The sequence below is a fragment of the Rousettus aegyptiacus genome, unplaced genomic scaffold, assembly GCF_014176215.1.
Source record: "Rousettus aegyptiacus isolate mRouAeg1 unplaced genomic scaffold, mRouAeg1.p scaffold_m13_p_11, whole genome shotgun sequence".
Lineage (NCBI taxonomy): Eukaryota > Metazoa > Chordata > Mammalia > Chiroptera > Pteropodidae > Rousettus > Rousettus aegyptiacus.
The window spans coordinates 94100943-94121787 of NW_023416286.1; the positions used below are offsets into that span (position 1 = coordinate 94100943).

Below are 20845 nucleotides of genomic sequence, written 5' to 3' on the forward strand. Positions count from 1 at the left end.
CAGAGGACAACTTCTCCCCTGCACGTCTTTCAAGCACATTGGGACTCTCTCCCTGGGAAATTGTCTAAATAGCTTGGAAATTGTCTGAATAATTGTCTAAAGTGTCCTATTTTAAGATATTTAAGATATTTCAGTTGAATCCAGGAGTCTGAAGTGGCGCTGAGTTCAATGTCTGAGAGAGGGAGAATTCAGGCGTAAAATTAGCCTTCGAAGGATAGAAAAACGTCATGGTGTGGTGACCGAGTGACCGTCGCCCTTGCCACGGCAGCTGCCTACTCATGCCGCTGTTTGCTTTGTCCCCCGGAACACGGCCCTCATTTTCTTTTGGAAAAAAAGTGTCGCCTGACTGAGGGGCAGGCTCTTCAACGCAAAGGGCGATGAGGCCAGAAGGCCCGCAGCCCGTGCGCAGGTGTGCGGGGGGCAGGTGTGTGCCCTCTGAGCGTGAGCGTGAGCGTGAGCCCTGCGGGCAGAGGGGACGCGTGCTCTGATGGGACCGGCCCTGGCGCGGGGGCGCGGAAGGCTGTGCGTGCCGCGTCCCCCGCCCCCGCCCCGCAGCCCCCGCCCCGCAGCCCGGCCTCCACGTCCCCCTTTCCCCGCCTGCCTGGATTCCGATTTTGAGAGACCCAAACTCTGAAATCTAAATTTATAATTTATAGTAACAATTTAGGTAATAACTTTAAAAAAATTGAACACAAAATACTGTTTCCTTCCAGTAATTAAGTAGTAAAGCTCTATTTTCGAGGGCTGTCTCAGAAAGTAAATCCAAGTGATGTAGCCATGTTAAAAAAGAAGACCCTAGTCTACGGCCACACGCTACCCTGAACGCGCCCGATCCTGGCTGATCTCGGAAACGGTAGGGTCGGGCCTGGTCAGTACTTGGATGGGAGACCACCTAGGAAGACCAGGTGCTGTAGGCCTAAAAAATTTAACAACATTCTAGAAAAGGCCAGCTACATTACTTTGCATGAACATGAAAACTTTGAACTTTCTGCATGTCAAAAATGCTATGATAATGGTCGATTCCCACGTTTCTTGGAGATCTCATATTTTGATGACGTAAAGCAGGATAAAGTTCATTCCCTGATTTTTTGTCTGGCCTAATCTGAGCACGTCCAGCCATTATTTCAGGCTGAGACGACGGGAGACCCCGCCGGGCCCGCTTCTGTTACGAGCAGGCTCCCTGGCCGTACCCCTGAAGGGACAAAGACCCACAGGAGGCTACCAGGACACATGACGGGGAAGGGGGGGGGCTCTGCACAGAGGAAGCTACGTGGCTCGGAAGGTCTGTGGCGATGGCCACAGGTGCAAGGGCGCGTGGCCGACGTGGCCTTTACGCCCCCCGACGCTCGGCAGGCGCAGCTCGCTTGCGCGCGTGCGGCCCGTACCTCGGTACGTGAGCTTGAACCCCGGCCGGTTCTCCGAGTGGTCACTGTAGAAGCGGACGAGCGTCTCGTGCGTGGTGCTGAGCAGCGCCGCAGGCAGGTCCGAGCCGCTGAACTGCCCGATCAGGGGGCTGCCGGCCGACGGGCCGTTCTGAATCTCCAGGTAGTCGTGGTTCGCCTCCGTGGAGAAGTTCAGAAACTGCATGTGCACGCCTACGAGAGAGCGTGCGACACGGACGTTAAGGGCCAGTGCAGAAAATCAGTGCTTTCCAGAAGCGGTTAAAACGGTATCAGTCTCCCCAGATAATCTCTCCCTAGAAGGCAGAGCAGAGCAGTGGAGGACGCACGCCAGATGACAAGGGACTCTGGCTCGTCCTCACCTCTGCCACCTACGATCTGCGTGACTGTTACCTACGGGATTAACGTCCCTCGGTCAGCATGTCTGCGAGACCCACGCTTGGCCAGCATCGCGCCACAGAGAGGCACAGGTGCAATTCTCAGCCCAGTGACGGGGACTCGGGTGCACGGCGAGGACTCTGTTCATCTGCTATTGAAGTTATTACAACCACACGCGCGAGGCTGCAACTGTACGTCAAAATCAGCCAGAGTTTACAACCTCACCAAGGCAAAAGCCAACATAGGTCTAAAAACAAACTCAACAAACTTTAAAACTGCTTTTAAGCGGTCAGACCGCCGTGCTGAGTCCTTAGTGTAGCCAGTGGTTCCTTCCATTGCGTCCTGCACGCAGAGAAAACCGCTGACGTTTGCATGAAACGGACTCAGTCTAAGAGCCCGGCACGGCTCACCCGCCACAGGCTGTGTGCACGGCCCATGCAACAGCGACCTGGGCACCGGGGAAGCCACAGCTGCTCGGTCAGAAGGAAGGCACAGTCGGGGTCGCTTAGAGACCTACGGTGACGTTGCTACATCTTCACAATTTAACTCCTGTGTCCGAAACATTTTAATTCTCTTAAATAGTTTCGACAGACCTGCAAAGGCACTAGCTTTTGCATAAATCCATGCACTTGATTTTTGGGTCTGCGAAGCCTAAGCCGAGACTTCTGGATCGTTCTCACAACATGTCAGGAAAACTTCAGTTTGCTCCAGTCCCTGACAGACGAGAGGAGCTTCCTTTTGGCTGTCTACCTCGTGTATTTGGGGCATGTTTCCCAGCTTTGGGAAACAGGACGAGGCTTCCACGGACACCTGCTTCAGTGTGAATGCAGAGAAAATGGAAAGCCGACGTCTACATAGGTCCTGACCAAAAACACAGCCATCAAAAGCCAGAACTCAGTGGAAAGAGATGAAGACCTCGCATAAAGAGCAGTGGAGGGAAAAATTAAAGGTAGTCAGTAAAATCTAAGCCATCCGGAACACCTAATCTCATCAGCGATGGAGAGAATCTTGCCGGGAGGAGCAATGGCCTTTCTGGCTGGGCACAGTGCAAGGCCAACGGTCACCTCGGGATCCAACCGACCCACCAGCGTTTCCTCCCGATTCCGCAGGGAGATTGTCGTGGTAACTTCACAGGGGAGCAGACCGGGCTTGGACACGCGAGTGCTACGTCCCCTGCACGCACTGCGGGGGTGACAGCCGCCTCCGAGGACGTGGCACTGACTCAGCAGCACATGGCCGCACGGGAGTGACCAGCCTCGTCGCATGACAAATACCCCGGCTCTTCCTGCAGAAAATGGCTCTGAGTCACAGGCGCCCCACCTGGGCTGGAGGAGGAAGCTGGGCGTGGCAGGCCTCAAGCAGGGGCCACGGGAGCAGAGGCAGGGGAGAAGCTCCCGCTGTAAGACAGGCCTCTGATGAGCCTGCCAAACTGGAGACTCATCGAGGATGAGCTCGGCCCGCGTACACCGCCCACACCTGGGAGCCACCGCTTGGCGGTGGTCGTGGAACGTGTGGTAAAAAGAAAGAGTTTTGTTATTAATCAATGGACTGTAGTAACAAGTCTGTGAGCGTGTGCATGTGTGTGAATTTGTGCATGTGTGCGCATGCACGAGTGCGTGCATGTGCGCACACGTGTGTGCATGCATGCATGTGTATCTGTGTGTCTGACTACATCAAGGCCGCTACACCCCTGTGTCGAGAGTTCCTAAACGCCCACCTCGTTTGCCGCCACGAGGCACGATGCAGACGCATCTACTTTTACCCAAAATGGACCAGAGAGAGTGTGAAACCAGGAGGAGATTAGAACTCTGGCAACACTCCTCACTTCTTGGGTCTGAAATGAAATCCCAGGGAAATGGCTTAACACATGCTCGTTCACAGGCACATCTGCAGATGTCGGAGGTCCTGACCCAGGTTACAGTCTGGAATTCGTCGAAGGACACAGTCAAGAATGAGGGAAAGACGGCAAGCAGGTCACGGGGCGAAAACACAATTAAACACGGCGACATCCCCAAAGGGCAGAAACAGGGAAGGGGCCTTTCACCGATTAGGGATCAAGCCTGAAATGGAAAGGGGACGATGGCAGCTGAGGAATCATGACCCGAATCAGCACGTCCAGCAGGACGAAGTGTCCAGCCACACATCGAACTGCCTCAGGCTCAGCGGGAAGCAGAACAGAGTCCAGCTCTAATCCGGTTTAAAGCGGAATTATTTAGCGATCTAATTTTCATTCGAAAATTGTGTCCAGTTTGACCACATAGAGCCAAAGCGAGGGGATTAAGAGAAGCACAGCTTAGCTATCCTCTTATTATCTCACGGAACACGGAAAAATGCGTTTTTACAGCCAGAAACTCGATCCAGACGCCCCCCTTGGGAGGAGCTGACCACGCATTCTCCTCGGATTGTCATTACACATCAAGAGTGTCAGCGAAGGGACTTTGGACTTTGACAAAACTTTGCACAACACCACGACCCTGACTGCAGAGTCAAACCCTCATGCTTTGCTTGATAGAACTTGTGAATATTAATTTCTCTATTTTGCATCTTCTGTGTGTAAATAATGTATGTGGCAAAAGAGTTAACAGTTTTAAAATTCGGGGACTGCTGTAAGGACTCTACCACGCCGTCCCCACACTTCTAGACGGGCCCCGGGGTCCCCGGCCAGCGCGGCCAGCCGCCTCCGTGCAGTGTCCGGGCCTGCGGGCAGCTGGTTTCCCGCGATCTCTGCTTTCCACCTCTGCGGTCATTTGCCTGAGAAGTTTGTGGCCCTGACGAGCCTCCGGACCCTGCCGGACTGTCCTGGGTCCCGGGTGTCTTCCAGCCGCCTACTGACGCCTGCCTCAGAACCGCAGCAAACACGCCCACGTCCACGGAGCCGCAGAGACGGCGGGGCAGACGTGAGCGGCGGGGCCCAGGGCCGGCGCGGCCCCCGGTGTTGGCGTGTGTGGCTGAGAAACGAAGCGAACTAGAGGCCTGGATGGCGAAGCCTCTGCCCCTCGTCACCCCGCACGGCCTCCGGGTGGCCCCTTACGAAACCGGTGGCCGTGAACCTCCTGTGCCCTTCCCCGCCCCCGCCTTCCTCACCCCCCACCAGGCCCCGGCTCCCATGCCTGACCCAGGACGCGTGGCCACCCTCCTCTCGGCCACTGGCTGCGGAGCGGGGGGCACCCTGCCTTCCCGCTGCTGCCCTCGGCCACCGGGACACGGCCCTCGAGGCGGAAGCCGTGGAAACACAACAGAAGTACGAGCCCCTCCGGGGGCGGCGGTGCCCACGTTCGCCGCGGGCAGCCACACTCGTGGCATCTCACTCGCCCTCACTGCGCGGCGGCGGTGGCTGACGGAGCGGATGCGCCACACCGAGTGACCCACGAGTTCAGAACTAAACAGCCGGAAAAGCCGTCGTCCTAAACCTGAGTCAACACCACGATCGCGAAAACTTATACGACGAAACCGAAACACGCCATCACCTAAAAAAGCCTCAGGATTGTTCCGAACACACAACGCCCACCAAGGGCGCCCGGGGGTCGGCGGCGGGGGCGGGGGCGGGGGAAGGGCGCCGGTCGCCCCCTCGGACGCTGCTTCGCACCCGCGCGTCTGCTCCCCTCAGTCTGCGCGTTCGGTTTGCCCTGGACAGGTCCGCGCAGCCGGACTGACTCTTCACACGGCCTTCTGCTCTCGGAGGGGGCCCAAGCTGAAGCCACGGCCACAGGTCCACAGGACGGGGCCCGCGTCCTCAGGCAGTCGGATTTCCCCAAGGTCAGCACTGAAACGCCGAGTCTCTAGGAAATCAAATCGTCTCCACTCACCGTACCCGACGGGCAGCGCGATCCTCCAGGTGCAGTCCAGGTTGTTGGGGTACGCCCCCGGGAACCCTGGGCTCAGGATCACGCCCGCCATGCTGGCCAGCGTCCCTCCGCAGGTCGCTGTGGAGTGGACGAGGGCAGTTAGCTCGGCCGGCCACCGCTGTCCAGTGAGCCACGCCCACCCCTGGGTCCGGCTTAGCCCCCCGCGGGCGAAGCGCGCTCGCGTGAGCCGCACCTGCCGAAGAACTAAGACTGTTCTTGCTTTGGGTTTTGTTTTTTAAATGAGCAAAATAATACCTGCTGTAAACGGCGTTCTGAACATTAAATGAGCAGTGACGTATATGCTAACTAATCACATCTGGGCGCTCAGCAGGCCTTCGACGAAGGGTAATGTGCCTCTGCGGGACGAGGGAGCAGCCGCAGCAGAGGCCCGGACACCGCCCGCTGGCGCTCGGCGAGCGTCGCGCCCCAGGCGGCCTCTCCGTGGGAGGACGGTCGGACACAGACAGGCGGCCGGGCCGCCTTAGCTGAGGGTTTTGCGTCTGCGGATTCGACCAACTACAGATTGAAAGCATTCAGAAAAAAATCCTAATAGGTTCCAGAAAGCAAAGCTTGAATTTGCCATGGGCCGAGCACCACACTGAATGCAGGGGCATGAAGTAACGTTCGGGGGCGTCCTGCCGTGGCCGCTGAGCATGGGCAGGGTTACGCGCAAAGGCCACGCCAGGCCAGAGCGGGTATTCAGGCCTCCTCGGGTTTGGTGTCTGTGGGGTCCCTGGAACTGGTCCCCGCAGGCACCGGGGGGTCAGTACGTGTCCTTGTTAGCATATGAGCCCTGAGCCTATCGATTTTGTTGAAGACACACAGGGGATCCGAGGGGCCACCCCAGAGCGATCAGACAGTGACTGCCCGTCCTCAGGGCACCTGTGACTCACAGTGGCCGTCCGCACGTCCGTCCGTCCCGCCGCAGGGAGGACAGGTGCGGGACTGGCCTGTCATGACAGAAACGCGAGCATGAATGTGAAGCGAGGAGGGTTTTATAAAATGCTCTCCTGTTTGGTGTATAATGTTTATCCAAAAAAAAAGGCCGCAGAGACTGGCGATCAAGAAACACAAACGTGCAGGTGGGTGAGAGTGGGGGGCCGAGCCAGCCGCGCGTGAGCGGGGGGCGCGGTCGCCGGGAGGCAGCGGCTGTCACCAGCACCGACGTCGTCTGACGCAGGCCGGCGGCCGGCAGCGTGGGGGCCGGTCCGGGGCGGGCACTGGGCATCTCCGGCCACACAGACAGTGACAGCCTAACTCCGTGTGCATGGCGACACCCGGGTATCGCGTAATTCTTCTTTTGCTCATTTGAAAAACAAGAACCACTGGACGGCGTGCAGACAGAACTCCTGAGAGACGTCCGTCGACCTTTTGCCTTCATGACATTTAAAAAACTGTCGACAGACTTGTTTTATTTTCTGTTTGCTCACTGCCGCCCTCACGGTGTCCTCAACATCTGGGGAAGCCCCAGGTGACGCCGAAGGCCCGTGGTCTGCAGAATGTCCAGGCTTTCGATGAACCTGGGCCACTGCCATTGCCTCTCCGGCCCCAGGCCCTGACAGGGAAGGGGCCCCAACGTGGGGGGCACCTGCCGTGTGGTGGTGGCCTGTGGCGGCCGCTCACCCAGCACCCCGTGGCGAGGCCTTATGCGCCCCCCATGACACTGAGCCACCCCAGGAACCCCCCACCCACCCCCCGCATCCCGACAGGCTGGCAGAGGCCGTCCCTACCTGTGCAGAGCGGGGGTGGGAAGTTCCAGCGACGCACGGTCCCCGGCATGCAGGAGATGTGGGAGCGGCCCTGCAAGAGATGGGGGGGACCTGGCTGAGACCGAGCATGAGGGACGGAGGGGACCCGGCCGAGGCCGAGCGCGGGACATGGAGGGACCCGGCCGAGGCTGAGCATGAGGGACGGAGGGGACCCGGCCGAGGCCGAGCGCGGGACACGGAGGGACCCGGCCAAGGCTGAGCATGAGGGACGGAGGGGACCCAGCCGAGGCCGAGCGCGGGACACGGAGGGACCCGGCCGAGGCCGAGCATGAGGGACGGAGGGGACCCGGCCGAGGCCGAGCGCGGGACACGGAGGGACCCGGCCGAGGCCGAGCATGAGGGACGGAGGGGACCCGGCCGAGGCCGAGCACGGGACACGGAGGGACCCGGCCGAGGCCGAGCGCGGGACGGCAGGCCACACAGCCGCGCTGCCCTCTACTCCGCCCTCTGCACTCAGTCCCAGCGCGAAACACTTCTCGGCAGTTCTGAGATCTATTTCTACCACTGTTCGTTAACGAATCACGTTATTTTTCAAGAGACAAAAGCCCACTGAATTCTTTTCCGCTCTGACAGCCTCTCGGCGGCCGGGGCTCCCGCCAGCTCCCGCCTGAGGCTGGCAGGCGGACCGAGCCCAGCGCCGCTTTCTGCTCTGTTTCGTTTTGTTCTTTTTGTCGTCGGTCGTGACCGCTTCTGCACCGAGAGGCTGAAGGCGACTAGAAAGCCGTGGGTGCTGGCGGGAGGGTGGACGCTCGGAGCCGCCGTCTCTGCTCCCGGGCGGCTCCCCCCTCGCCGCAATCAAGGGGAGCAGCACGTCCATCCGCCTGGTCCTCAGGCAGCGTACGAGCCATCAACGAAATTCATCCTCATCCCTCGGATCTCTTTATCCGTTAAATGCAGGAGGTTTTCAACTTCCAGCCCACAAAAAACCTGCCCCGTTATTCCTCTTAAAATCCAGAGCGAAAGGTTGAACCCCCGACGTGTGGTGCTGAAGCCGCGGCTGGCGACGGGGAAGGCGGTCCCGGGGCCCCCTGCGTTCGCCCTCACTGGGCCTCGGCGGTCTCATTGGCCACGTGCACCTGTCCTGCGAGTTTCTATCCACCGCCCCCGATGGGGGTAGAGGCGACGGCAACACAGACCTGTAATTCACGTTAAAAACCCCGGCCACACCGGGAACGCGGCAAACAAAGGCTTACATGACTGCGGTTACCAACAGCGAACCGACTCCCTCGGCTGAGAAACGGTCCGGGCTCAGTTCATCGGTCACAGAGGGCGCTTCCTCGCACCGCCCGGTGCTCTCGAAAGTCATTACGGCGAAGGAAGACAACCCTTATTTCTACAGCACACATCGCGGATGCTTTTCCTGCCGAAGTCCGTGCTGCGTGGCGCGTCCTCACATCCGCCTGGCAGAGTTCTTTCAGAATTACGGAGACACGACGTCAAAGGCCTTGAAGATATCTATTGGTGACCAGCGATCAAAGGGACAGTTATTACCAAGCGAGGTCATATTCTCCTATTGTTCTGGACACAGATTTTAGTGAGTGGAGCTGAAATTTTCATAAGGAACCTAAAATGAGTCAGAACCCTGTATATTTGACTTACTAAATTAAAACGGGAATTTTCCTCTTTGATATTTTAAAAGAACAGTGCAGCAAGTCCAGAGGAGATGGGAATCGTAAATCACTCAAATACCAGGCGTTACTTGCCCCATGTGGGCCTGACGCGGCTCCTCACGCCACGTCCATATGTGTCACCAGGCATGCACGTTTGCAGACATTTGCGTGTAAACTCTACAAGGAGTGATGCTCCCCGTGGAGCGTGTATAATTTATGCACGCCGTCACTCCAAATACATTAATGGGTCACCGAAGCCGTCAATTATCAGCAGTTAAAAAAAAGAAGAATCCTTGTTTTTTTTGTTGTTGTTGTTAAGTCATGTGAATGACGAACAGCAGCTGTGAGCTCAAGGCTGGACCTTGTCTGTAGTGAAGAGAAAAAGCTGAGTTTGCATTTGGAAACCGGAGCTGGTCGGTGGCCGGCGGGGCCGGGCAGACGCGGTGCACAGTCTGTCTCTGAGCGGCACACTGAACCGCCCGCTGCGAGGGTGGTCTTTTGTACACAACCCTTCTTACGGTTTCTGCCCTGAGGGCTGTAGAAGTTCCGCGTATGAAAAGATGCTCATGCCACTGCCAAGGCACATCACACACGCAGGACGGACGGACGGACGGACGAGAGCCGGTGTCAGAACGTGGGCGTCTGGGGCCCACGAGAGATGACGCGACAACTGTGGTCCAGTCGGCTGACGTCACGCAGGGAGGCAGAGCATGCCGGGGTCCTGTGGGTGACCGCCCTGGCATGTGGTCCGCCGGCCGATGTTCGCCCATCGTGGGGTGCAGGCCGCCAGGCGCCAGGGCCCCCGAGACCACGCCGCGTCCGCGGGGCAGATCGGATGACGGCGCCTCCGCCACCTCGCTGAGCGTAAGGACGTCGGCGACGGCTTTTGCTTGCTGAAGCCGCCGGGCGTTTTGCTGACGGCGGCTCCGAGCGCCGCTGTCGGGGAGGCGCGTGGGATGCGTGCCCAGCGGAAGCCACCAGCGAGCCGGGCGGCGCGCTCACGCGGGACAAACAGGACACAAGTGACAGGTGAGTGGCCACGGTCACCGTGCATCGGTTCATGAGGTTTATTAAAACTTTTCTATGAGAAACTTCTCTATGGTCAAAAAACCCAAAAAACTGCGGCAGGGCTGTAAAAACTTCTGCCTCCCTCCTCCTGCCGCGACTTGACCCTGACTTTGGAGCGGCCTCCGTGCCCAGCTCAGAGTAGGACACATGGGGCGCCGGGCCCCAGGCCGTGACATGGAAAGGCCGTTGGAACAAATTTCACCCACAAAGCCCCTGGGAGAACATGCGTCTCAAAACAAAACAACTAGGAAAATCGAATGCTCGACCTCGAAGCCACCCCCTGTCCTCAAGGAGCTGTCTCTGCATCACGGTGAAGGTCACACCTGGCACAGATCTGCACGGCCGCTCGCGTGCACAGACCGGGTCAGAGGACCCGAGATGGACCTCCGGCTGCAGCCCAGGGCACTGGCTGATGGGGCCCACGGCGTCCCCACCGGTGACCCAGGACGCGGGAGGGCGCAGCAAGGTGCGGGAGCGTGCAGCAGGGCGCGGGAGGACCCAGAAGGACCCGGGAGGACCCGGGAGGGCGCGGGAGGGCGCGGGAGGACCCGGGAGGACCCGAGAGGGCGCGGGAGGACCCGGGAGGGTGCGGGAGGGCCCGGGAGGACCCGGGAGGGTGCGGGAGGACCCGGGAGGGCCCGGGAGGACCCGGGAGGACCCGGGAGGGCGCGGGAGGGCCCGGGAGGCGTACCTGCAGCGTGTAGCCGGCCTCGCACTGGAAGGACAGCACGTCATTGGCCAGGTACCGGTCGCCCGTCCTGATGCCATGGCTGGGCAGGGCCGGCTCCTGGCATGCCGACAGCCCCACCGCTGTGGGAAGGCAAAGGGACACTTAGGAGCTGCGCCGCACAGACGGGCCTCCTGCCGCGAGGAAACGGCATTTCTCCTCTCGGTCCCGCAGGGCGCGCGGACTCTCACTCTCCTTGTTACCACACCGAAAAGACCTCAGGGAACTTCACGTCGGAGAGCAGCTCTTTCTTAAATGTTTAATATTTATTTCTTTTTACTTCATTTCTTTTCAAATGTTGTTTGCTATTTCTTCAAATAAAATAAAACACTTCAATTCTAAAGCATACACAATTCGATCCTCAAGAATCATGTTTCTTAGTCTATGACACTTGTCTTGCTTTTTGTTTTTCAAGCATCTTGTCTTCATGAAAAACGTGAAGTGTGAACCTGGGAAATTCTACTCTTTCAGAGAAACATAATATGAGAACAAATATTTCATATTCAAGATCTCTCCTTCTTTCCTTCCCTTAAAAATTGCAAAAAAAATTCTCATGAACAGTCTATTTTTGGGTACACAGGCCCGATACTTACAGAGCCCAAGGCCGTGACCAAGCACTCACTGCTCCAGACGAACTTGCCTTCAGTCAAGACACTAACATTCAAAAAACGGATCACAGAACATGGGAATTCTGCCTAAATCATCAGCTAAATGAATCCTAAGTGCTGTTTAACACTGATAGCGACATATGTGAACCCTCGTCACGCCAGTAAACAAAATATGCGGAAATGGCATTTTATAGCCTCAAAGGGCATCTGAAACGGTGCTGAGGCCCCTGGCGGCGTGAACAACCTCTTGCGTCGTTTCCGAGCATCGGGACGGTGCCCTGGGTCACGGGAGGCGCGAGGCGGACCGGCTGACGCTGGCCGCAGCCGTGGACTTCCACCCCGCCCCACAGACTCCGCGTGGACGAGCCATGCACCCTGCACCAGGACGCTTTTCCGAGCCGAAATTGATTTCTCTCTAAATGCTGCACATTCAAAAGTATAAAACATCATATGTACTAAGTGGCAACATTTTTATTCCTAGCACAAAATCTCAAGCCATTTATGGCCTTTTCATAGCCCATAAAATTCCTAAATATGAGAAAAGACAATCGCTTAGATTTACTGGTATAAATATGATTTATCTCCATCTTTTAAACTTTAGAATATAGATTGCAGATATATTTGTTTCACCCTTTTTTTCCTGTCACAGATTGGCAAGATCACCTACTGTATTTCACTTAAAAAAAAAAATTGGCCTTGAAAACATGCACCTAAAATACTCCTGGTATAAAATTTCTAACCACAGTTTGGGAGACGAAAAAGCTGGTTTGTGATGAGACCACATTCGTCTGGGGGAAACTTCGAGCACACAGCAGCATGACAGAGACCAGAGCGTCAGTAACACCCGCACGTTCAAATGAACACAAACATTTTGAAATTAAAATAAATGCGACAAGTGATTCCACATTAAATTCAGTTACTAAGTCCCCCTTCCTTCACACGTAATGGATTTTTACTTATTTACTGTATTTGTTTATTACGGGTCGATTTAAATATATTTATTGCATAGTAAATTATTTTCATTTTCTCCTTCCTTGAATTCTATGTACAAATCTAATTCATCCTGTGGAAGAAAGTAATTTGCATTTAGATCTGTACTTGCAGGAATTACAGCAAAATTTCTGAATAAGTGAAAAACAGAGACACCATTTTAATCGAGCGTCTGACACGCCAAGACACAGGAAGCGGTTGTGCGCGGACATCGCTGTCTGAGATGCGGGGAGACACTGTCCCCCGCCCCCTTCCCGAGTGCCACTATGTATAGGGTACACGTTAGGGCAGCGCCACGAAGACACGGGGTTCCTGCAGTGACGGCCGTCATGTCATTTAAACAGACGCCCGCAAGCACCCGCTGCACGGCCGCCCCGCCCCGGGCCAGGGCCCGGGCGGTTTCCCAAACTGCACTTGTCCCCTAACGACGCCGTAATCCACTAAGCGTGATCCGAGCAGCAGTGAAAGAGGGGAGCCATGCCATGCGCAGGGATGTTCAGATCCGTACTTTGGGGTACGGAGAAGCATCGTGCCAGCACAGGGGATGGCCCCAGACACCGCTGGGCTCGAAGCGCGGCCCCGGGCAGGAGAATTGAAACGCGGTGGGCACTGCAGAGCCGGCTCCTGGGACTTAGAGAGACGGGCAGGAGTCCGTTCAGAGGAAGGTAAACTAGGCACGTTACCGACCCAAAACGCGAGCATCGGAAAGGCGGCCTCTCCAGGACGCCAGCCACCGTGGACGCAGGACAGATAAGAACACAGAAGACAGACAATGAGCTGCGTGACCTTTCGGGGCGGGAGGAGGTGTGCTGAAGAAGCCTGGGGTGACGAGAGAGGGTGAGACTATTTGCACGCAGTCTGCATGCTCGTCACTGTGAGAAGTGCAGACGGTGTGACAAGAACGGCCAGGGCAGCATCCGACAGCGGCTGCGAGCTGGAGAGGGGTCCAGCCACGTCCACCAGTGCGCACGTGCCCTTGCGAATCTCTAGAGCATGCTCTTTCACGAACCCTCCTCTCCTGCCGCTTTAGAAAGACACTGTTGCGGTTGGGAGAACTGATATTTAACGTTGTTAAGTCCTGGGCAGCAGTATCACACAGGTGACAGGCAAAACTAAAAGGCATTTGTTTAGACACTAAAAAAGAAGTATATACAAATGTAAGAACTGTCCTCGAGGCTTCCTAAAATACAAGTATACAGCACAACGAGCTGATAAAAACTTTCGAAATTGAGTTTCAGAAGTGGAGACACATAGGAGAGTAATTGTCACACTGTGAGCATATTTTTTATAGAAGGACTTTCTAGTTATTTCAAAGTACAGCGTAATTGTAGTCTACACCATAAACGATAAGATAGAAAATGCTACAAAGTGATGTCTTTTTTACAGATGGTTCACGAACTACCTGATTCTGAAGGATAAGGTATCCTGATCAGCTGTGAAGAGACGAGCAGGTGATTACCGTGTGTTCTAAAGGTTTACACTTAACTGCCATAAAGAAACAACAAAACAGGAAAAATGCTGTATGTATCATTGTGTTTACACTGTATCATCCACAGACATATATTCTGAGCATTTCGAATGTAAAGATTGGGACCTTCAGAAATGTGCTAACTTATAAAATTGTGATGAAATTTAGAAGGTAGCAGGTTTGCATTCTCCATGCATCTAGCCTGTGAAAGCAAAGACTATAAAACAAAGTCATTAAAAAGGCGAGTATCCTAATTTGACCAAATATACACTCTAACGGTTTTGCCTACCACCGACTGTCAAATGTGAAAGTTATAAATCATAATGTAACAATTCACCTCACTGGGTCTCTGAAATTTACTGTAGCCATTTTTGTGAAACCATCAGGCAAAATTCAGAGAAGGGCGAGCTTAAACCTTGAAAAGGACAAATGACTTTGAAACACATACTAAACATGTGACTTTTGTCAAAATTCATAGCAGAATAAATGAGAACTTGGTAGATTTAGTTGGAATAACTTGGAGCATGTTTTCTCAACTTAGTCTTCGTTTTGACTGGCAGAGTGTATGGTTTTCAAACTTTATTACTAAAAAAAAAAAAAAACCTGTCACTCTGACTGGAGAGCTCAGAGCAATAACGAAGATCGTGATCTGGGAGGAGGTAGCAGACCTGGGGTGGGGGACAGAGCTGGGGCGCTCGGCAGGAGCAGAGGAGTCACAGAACATGCAGGTGGATGTGTGAGCATTCGGTGCATAGTGGGTCATCACGCACCCTACAGTGCTGGGTCCCCAACCCCTGAGCTGGCGCTGGTCTGTGGCCTGTTGAGAACCAGGCCACACAAGGAAAGGTGGGCAGCAGGTGAGCCAGCGGAGCTGCATCTGCGTCTGCAGCCGCTCCCCAGGGCCGGCATCACCGCCTCAGCTCCGCCTCAGGTCATCGGGCATCAGAGTCGCATAGGAGCACTGGTCCCTGGTGCCACAAAGGCCGGGGACCACTGTTATAGAGATTATACAGGGTAGGCCTTATTTTTGAAAAGAAAAAAAAAATTATTGAACACATCTTTTATTGTAATTAAATAATAACTGTTCCTTCGAAAAAACCTAGTAGATAAAAATCTCTATATGCACATAGCTGTGATACATCCTAAGATAGAAGAATTGTTGAAAATCTCTGTAAACTCATCAATCAAGCATTGTATTAAAGGCCACACGATCTGTTGAAGAAAGAAATTTGTGAAGAAAGAAATCACAGCTTCACGCAGGGAGGCATCATGGGAGGTGGACGATGGGAACAATAAATGCCAAACGCCATGACCAACAGGTGTCAATGTGCACATGTCACCCCGCGCACAGACTTTTACAGGACGTCGCTTAACGAGTCGACACGTCTTCATGACAACAAAGAATATCTACAGAGAGAAGCGCACTGGCTACTAAAACGTCATCCTGAGAAAAGGAGCCGCGTGCCATTCCTCTGCCGAAGGTGTTCAGCCTGTGCGCAGCGCTGAAAATCCTCTCTTATTTACACACTGTTGGCAGGTTCAGGCCACATAATACACACTGTTTCTAGTCCTTCTATTGTTCAACGTTATGTATGAACTTGGCCTCGAGCGCACAAAAATAAATCCAGCAGCACATGCATTTATTGTCGTTTCCAGAGTTTCTAAGTAAAAGGGCCATTATGTGTTTAAAATGGTGCCGGTGGCAGTAATTTCTTAAAGTACCTTCGGGTTTTTAATTCGTGTATCCGATAGATTAATGGGAATAATTATCGAATGAAATATAGACCTTTAATGTGTAACTATTTGCACACATAGGAATATTTAACAAACATGTTTTTGTGTTCGTAACTCAGAGAACTAGTAGTCTTACCAAACACATATTTTTTAGAACTCCATGCATTGTGTGCATCTATAAAAAACTCACAGACCAAACACTGTTCACATTAAAATAGCAAATAAGTTCTCATTTAAAATGGAATATCAAAAGCAAGTTATGATCACAGATCTATCCTTATCTCTTTAAAGGATTTTCCCCCTAATTGGACATTATCACCTAATAATTAAATCATCTCAAAACAAACAAGGGAGTCAACACAATTTACTGAGTCTTCTTGAAAGATTAAAAGAAGGAGGTGTTGGGAGAAGGTTAATATTTTCTATGGTCCCGAAGAATTAACAATCTAATCATGTTTAAAGAACATAAAAAGCAACTAATAATAAAAAGAGAAAATGGGTTATAATTGAAGCACATGGCTAATAAATGCGAATACAAATGAGGCTCAAGACAGGAGTGTGGGCTGGAGGGCCGAGGGGAGGACGCCGGGGCCGGCCGGCAGCCGGGGCGTGGGGGGCACCGGCGTGGGGGGCACTACCGTGGGGAACACCGCATGGGGAACGCCACGTAGGGAGCACCGCCGTGGGGAGGGCCACCTTGGGGAGCACCGCTGGAAGGGCGGGGACGGGCGGTCACAGCGCCGAGCAGGCCGCTCCCGGCCGTGGGGCGGGCCAGCCTGATGCCAGGAGGGCGGAGGGCCCCGCAGGGTCACGGAGGGCGGAGGGCCCCGCAGGGTCACGGAGGGCGGAGGGTCCCGCAGGGTCACGGAGGGCGGTCCCCACTGTGCTACTCGCGGTGTCCGGCTTTAACCAAAACAACTTCGGACACACAGAAGAGCAACGCTTTGTCCAGAGGCGAAGCAGGCAACAGGACCAGACTCAGCGCACTCCTCCAAGAAACGCTGAAGAGATGCTGGGCTACCCACGAGAGACGCGCTAGGGCAGCCAGCAGCAAAGGCAGCGTCGCGAGGGGACGCAGCAAGCATCGCGGTGGCAACGGGCACCAGAAAGAGCCAGAAAGAAATCTGAGCGGGGAACCCTCGGTGCCCGAGACCGGGGCCCCCTCGGCGAGCTCCCCCGCTGCCGGACGCGGCTGGCGGAAGGCGCCGCGGACCTGGAGGTCGAGAGCAGGCGCACGCGCTGCAACCCGAGAGCCGGCGAGTGGACAAAGCCGGATCAGAGCGAGCGGCCGGGGCACGTGCCGCGGTCCAGCGGACGCAGGCGGAGCGCCGGCGCCGAATCGGGGGGCGGGAACGGCGAAGACTCGTCCGCACGTAATGGGAGACGTCGGCCCGCACGGACGGAGACTGCCGGGCTACTCCACGCAGGACAGACGCTAAGCGTGCGTGCAAGTGTGCACACGCACACACCCACGCCCCGCAAGCTCACGGCCACCCCGACGCGTCCTGGTCTCCCTGATGAAAATACAAGCTGGGAGGCCAGGGGGACGGGCCACACGCATGGCTTCGCACCGCCAACCGCGCAAAGACAAGACCGTGGCCGGCGCCTTCGACGTGGACCACAGACCCGTGCGGCCCACGCCTCCGCGCCCAACAGAAACGCCGCTCGGAGACGAGACCAAAACGGCGGCCGGACAACAGGCCGCGAGATCTCACGGTCAGCGGACCCGCGCTGCGAAACCCGCCGAATCTCCAGGCGGAGGAAGTGTCAACAGGAGCTGGGGGCAGCCCAAAGACAGACGAGCTCTGAAGACGGCAACGATGTCGACTGTGCAAAGCAAGAACAGTAAAAGGGTGTTTCGTAGGCTTCCTCGCACGTGACGGTAAAACATAAGACGATGATAGTGCGAACGATGAAAGGGGCGGTTAGAGGCACACGCGTGTGAGGCCGCACCCTGCGCGCCGTGACCCGCCACTGCACGCACCGTGACCTGCCACTGCGCGCACCATGACCTGCCGTCACGGGAAGGTGGACTGTGCCGTGCTGAAGACTGACAGTTCCAGCTCTGGGGAAACCGTTAAAGTTTTAAATCGTTTTATCCAATAAGGCCAGAGTGAAGATAGGTTGAAGCAATAATAAGGCTCAATTAACGCAAAGCTGGTATGAAAAACAACAAAATAAAAACAGGACAAACAGACAAACAGGACAGACGGACAGGACAGCGCGACAGCCCACACATCCACCTTCTTGGTCCTCCGACCAGACCCCGCTGCATCAGGGAACTGTCTACGGACACGGACGTCAGTAAACGTCGCTAAGCCCGACGAGCGAGGCCGCGGCTACCAGACCCGGGCGTGCTGTTTAGTTATGTAACGATCAGCAGGTGTTCACGGACAGGCTACGTCTTTCCGTTCGCAAATTTGTAGACACGTGATACGTTTCCATGTCGAAGTCGAGAAGAGTCGCTGCCCCCCACCCCCCGGAGCGGGCTCCTTGCCACACGCCATTAGCTCAGATTTCGTACTTTCCAGGATAAACCAGCGTCGCCCTCGTTTACATATCTGTAATCCGAAGTTCCCAGGTATTTGTTTATTCCCTGGTTTTGTCGTTTTCCCGGGGAGAAGCGCCCAGAGTAAGGACGCCGCGGCCGGGCTCCTCTCAACATCTCACGTCCCGCATCTCCGTTTGGGGAGAGGCTGCGGAGGAAGCCCGGTGGCTGCAGGGGACAGTAAGCGTTCTTTCGGGCTCTTCCCTGCATTATGCGAATTCACGGAAAACCTACAGCACACAGATCAGGTCGGAGCTCCCAGGATGGCCTTTGCCTTTGGCAACGTTACGAGCCAGTTTTTTAGGCGGGTGAAGGGCTGAGCTGCTGGGTCGAGGGCTCCTGTCACGGCCCCCTGGAGGTGGACGGTCGCCGACGGGCCTCGTCCTCACCTGCACGTGAGGACAGTGGAGCTGTCGGGGGGCAGGCGTGGCCACCAGGACGGCTCCGGTTTTAGGGTTGGTAGGCTGGGTCCCCGACACCGACACTGGGCCGCCCGGTGTCACCACTGGTGGAACAGGGCACTGGGGGCGTGCGCGCAGCTGCCCAGGCAGAGGAGGCCGCTCCCCGCAGAGGACAGCTGTGTCCGCATGCCCCCTCAGGCCCAGCGGGGCGGCTCGCTGGGCAGCCTGAGAACGCGCCAGGGCCCGCTCTTCCTCCCTTAAAACCGAGCGCACCCCAGAAGCAGCGTCGTTCTGGCCATCACGAGTCAGCGGCCAGAACGGGTGGCCAGCAGGGCCTGGCACGGCGCGTCTGCCGGCTCCTTCTATTATCTCGTGGATATAAATTCTAGTGAAAAGTGTGAATTTAGAGACTTGCCAATTGACAATGCGCACTTTAAGGGAGATGCCCACGCCAGTTCTCACGGCGAAACACGCACGTGAATTTATTAACAAACACTCTCACGAGGAAGCGTTATGGGTTTTTATCTGCGGACGTTCACAAGACGTGTCAGAGTAGTAGGTCACTGCCCAGACACCCGCCGAGAGTCACAGCCCCAGGAGGGGCTGCCCTGGTGCCGGCGCGGTCCCATTCAAGCGGGTCGGAGGACACGTGCCACGAAAAGGCCTGCGGACGAGCGCGGGGTCGGACGGGGGTGTGAACTGGCCCCGCGGCCGGCGTCTGGTTCAGACTCTTCACCATCGGCCGGAAATGCGCCTTTCACAAACACGCACGCGTTCACACCGCAGCGAACTGTTGATCTCAGTTCCGAAGATCACTTATCAAAGCGCATCCACGCATGCGCCTGTTCGCGACTGCTCATTAAAGGAGACGAACAGCAACACTAAGCATTTTCGGCGCTTGAAAACGTGTCCTGAAATAAACCTCACGCTCATTGGAAATTCTTATTTCCCTCGCACGAGGTCTACCTGCGTAACCGAATGCCAGAGAAGATTTGAGTTCGACCTCTGTCGTCCATTTATCAGACTATTAACTCAGTCTCACATCCATTTTTAAAAGGTTACCGGCTCCTCTGTGATCCTCTCTTCCAATTACAATGAAAAATACACACAGGCAGACAGGGAAGTGGCTGCTTCGGGCCGGCCCTCGCCCGCACGGCCACGAGGCTGCCCACCGAAAGGGCCTGAGCTCACCATCTATTTGGAAATCGTGATGTTCTGGGTTTTGGATGCTAATCACTAATATTTGCTGTCACCAGAAAACCCATCATATTACGAATGGTTACTTTTGATGCTTTTTAACACAAACAGCCTGAAATTACAGCAGCTATTTGACCTAATTATTCCAGACACGAACTTCTACGTTTCCCATCGACGTGTCTTTACGGTATCTGTTTCATAAGGGGCAGGTTCTGCGCGACCCGAGACTGGGGGACGTTTAAACACGGGTCAAGAACACCGGCCGCTTTGCTGTGTCAGGGGCCGGGGTTCAGTTTCCCTCTGAGACCTCCCCCACCCCCCGCCGTGGGAGGCAGGGCCAGGTGCAGGGCGCGGGCCTTACTTTTGTACTCCAGGTGGAAGCCACTGGCGGCCACGCTGATGTCCGACTGGAAGTGCAGGCAGAGCTGGTTGGACGTGCTGTTCAGCAGGGCGGGCACCGTGGTCCCTGGGAGGCAGAGGGCACAGGAGCGTCACGGACACGGCCACTCCCAGCGGGACGCGCGGGGCCCGTGCCGGCTCACGCGCCCGGCCGCCGCGGGCCCCAGGCTGGGTCTCGGCTTCGAGCCGTGGGCGTGGAGCCTCTCTCTCGGGGTACAGAAAGAGGCTCCACAGCCCCCCTGCTCCCCTCAAGCAGCTGTGACATGTCCCCCCACAGCCCCCCGCACAGCCGTGACATCTCCCCCCCCCCACAGCCGTGACATCTCCCCCCCCCCCACGGCCGTGACATCTCCCCCCCCCACGGCCGTGACATCTCCCCCCCCCACGGCCGTGACATCCCCCCCCACAGCCGTGACATCTCCCCCCTCCCCCCCCCACGGCCGTGACATCCCCCCCCACAGCCGTGACATCTCCCCCCTCCCCCCCCACGGCCGTGACATCCCCCCCCCCACGGCCGTGACATCTCCCCCCCCCACGGCCGTGACATCTCCCCCCCCCACGGCCGTGACATCCCCCCCCACAGCCGTGACATCTCCCCCCTCCCCCCCCACGGCCGTGACATCCCCCCCCCCACGGCCGTGACATCTCCCCCCTCCCCCCCCACAGCCGTGACATCTCCCCCCCACAGCCGTGACATCTCCCC

The 20845-nt window shown here is 56.1% G+C and overlaps 1 protein-coding gene across 2 annotated transcripts in view; it reads right to left on the reverse strand.

The window, feature by feature from the left end:
* Positions 1-20845, reverse strand: part of CSMD1 (CUB and Sushi multiple domains 1) — a 1035440-nt gene that overhangs the window by 74912 nt on the left and 939683 nt on the right. For both annotated transcript variants that reach the window (XM_036228983.1, XM_036228984.1), the window contains exons 37-41: positions 20105-20209; positions 10762-10880; positions 7354-7423; positions 5585-5701; positions 1386-1595 (exon numbers count right to left, since the gene is read on the reverse strand). In XM_036228983.1, the coding sequence (XP_036084876.1) occupies positions 1386-1595; positions 5585-5701; positions 7354-7423; positions 10762-10880; positions 20105-20209 (621 nt within the window). The remainder of the gene's footprint in view (positions 1-1385; positions 1596-5584; positions 5702-7353; positions 7424-10761; positions 10881-20104; positions 20210-20845) is intronic.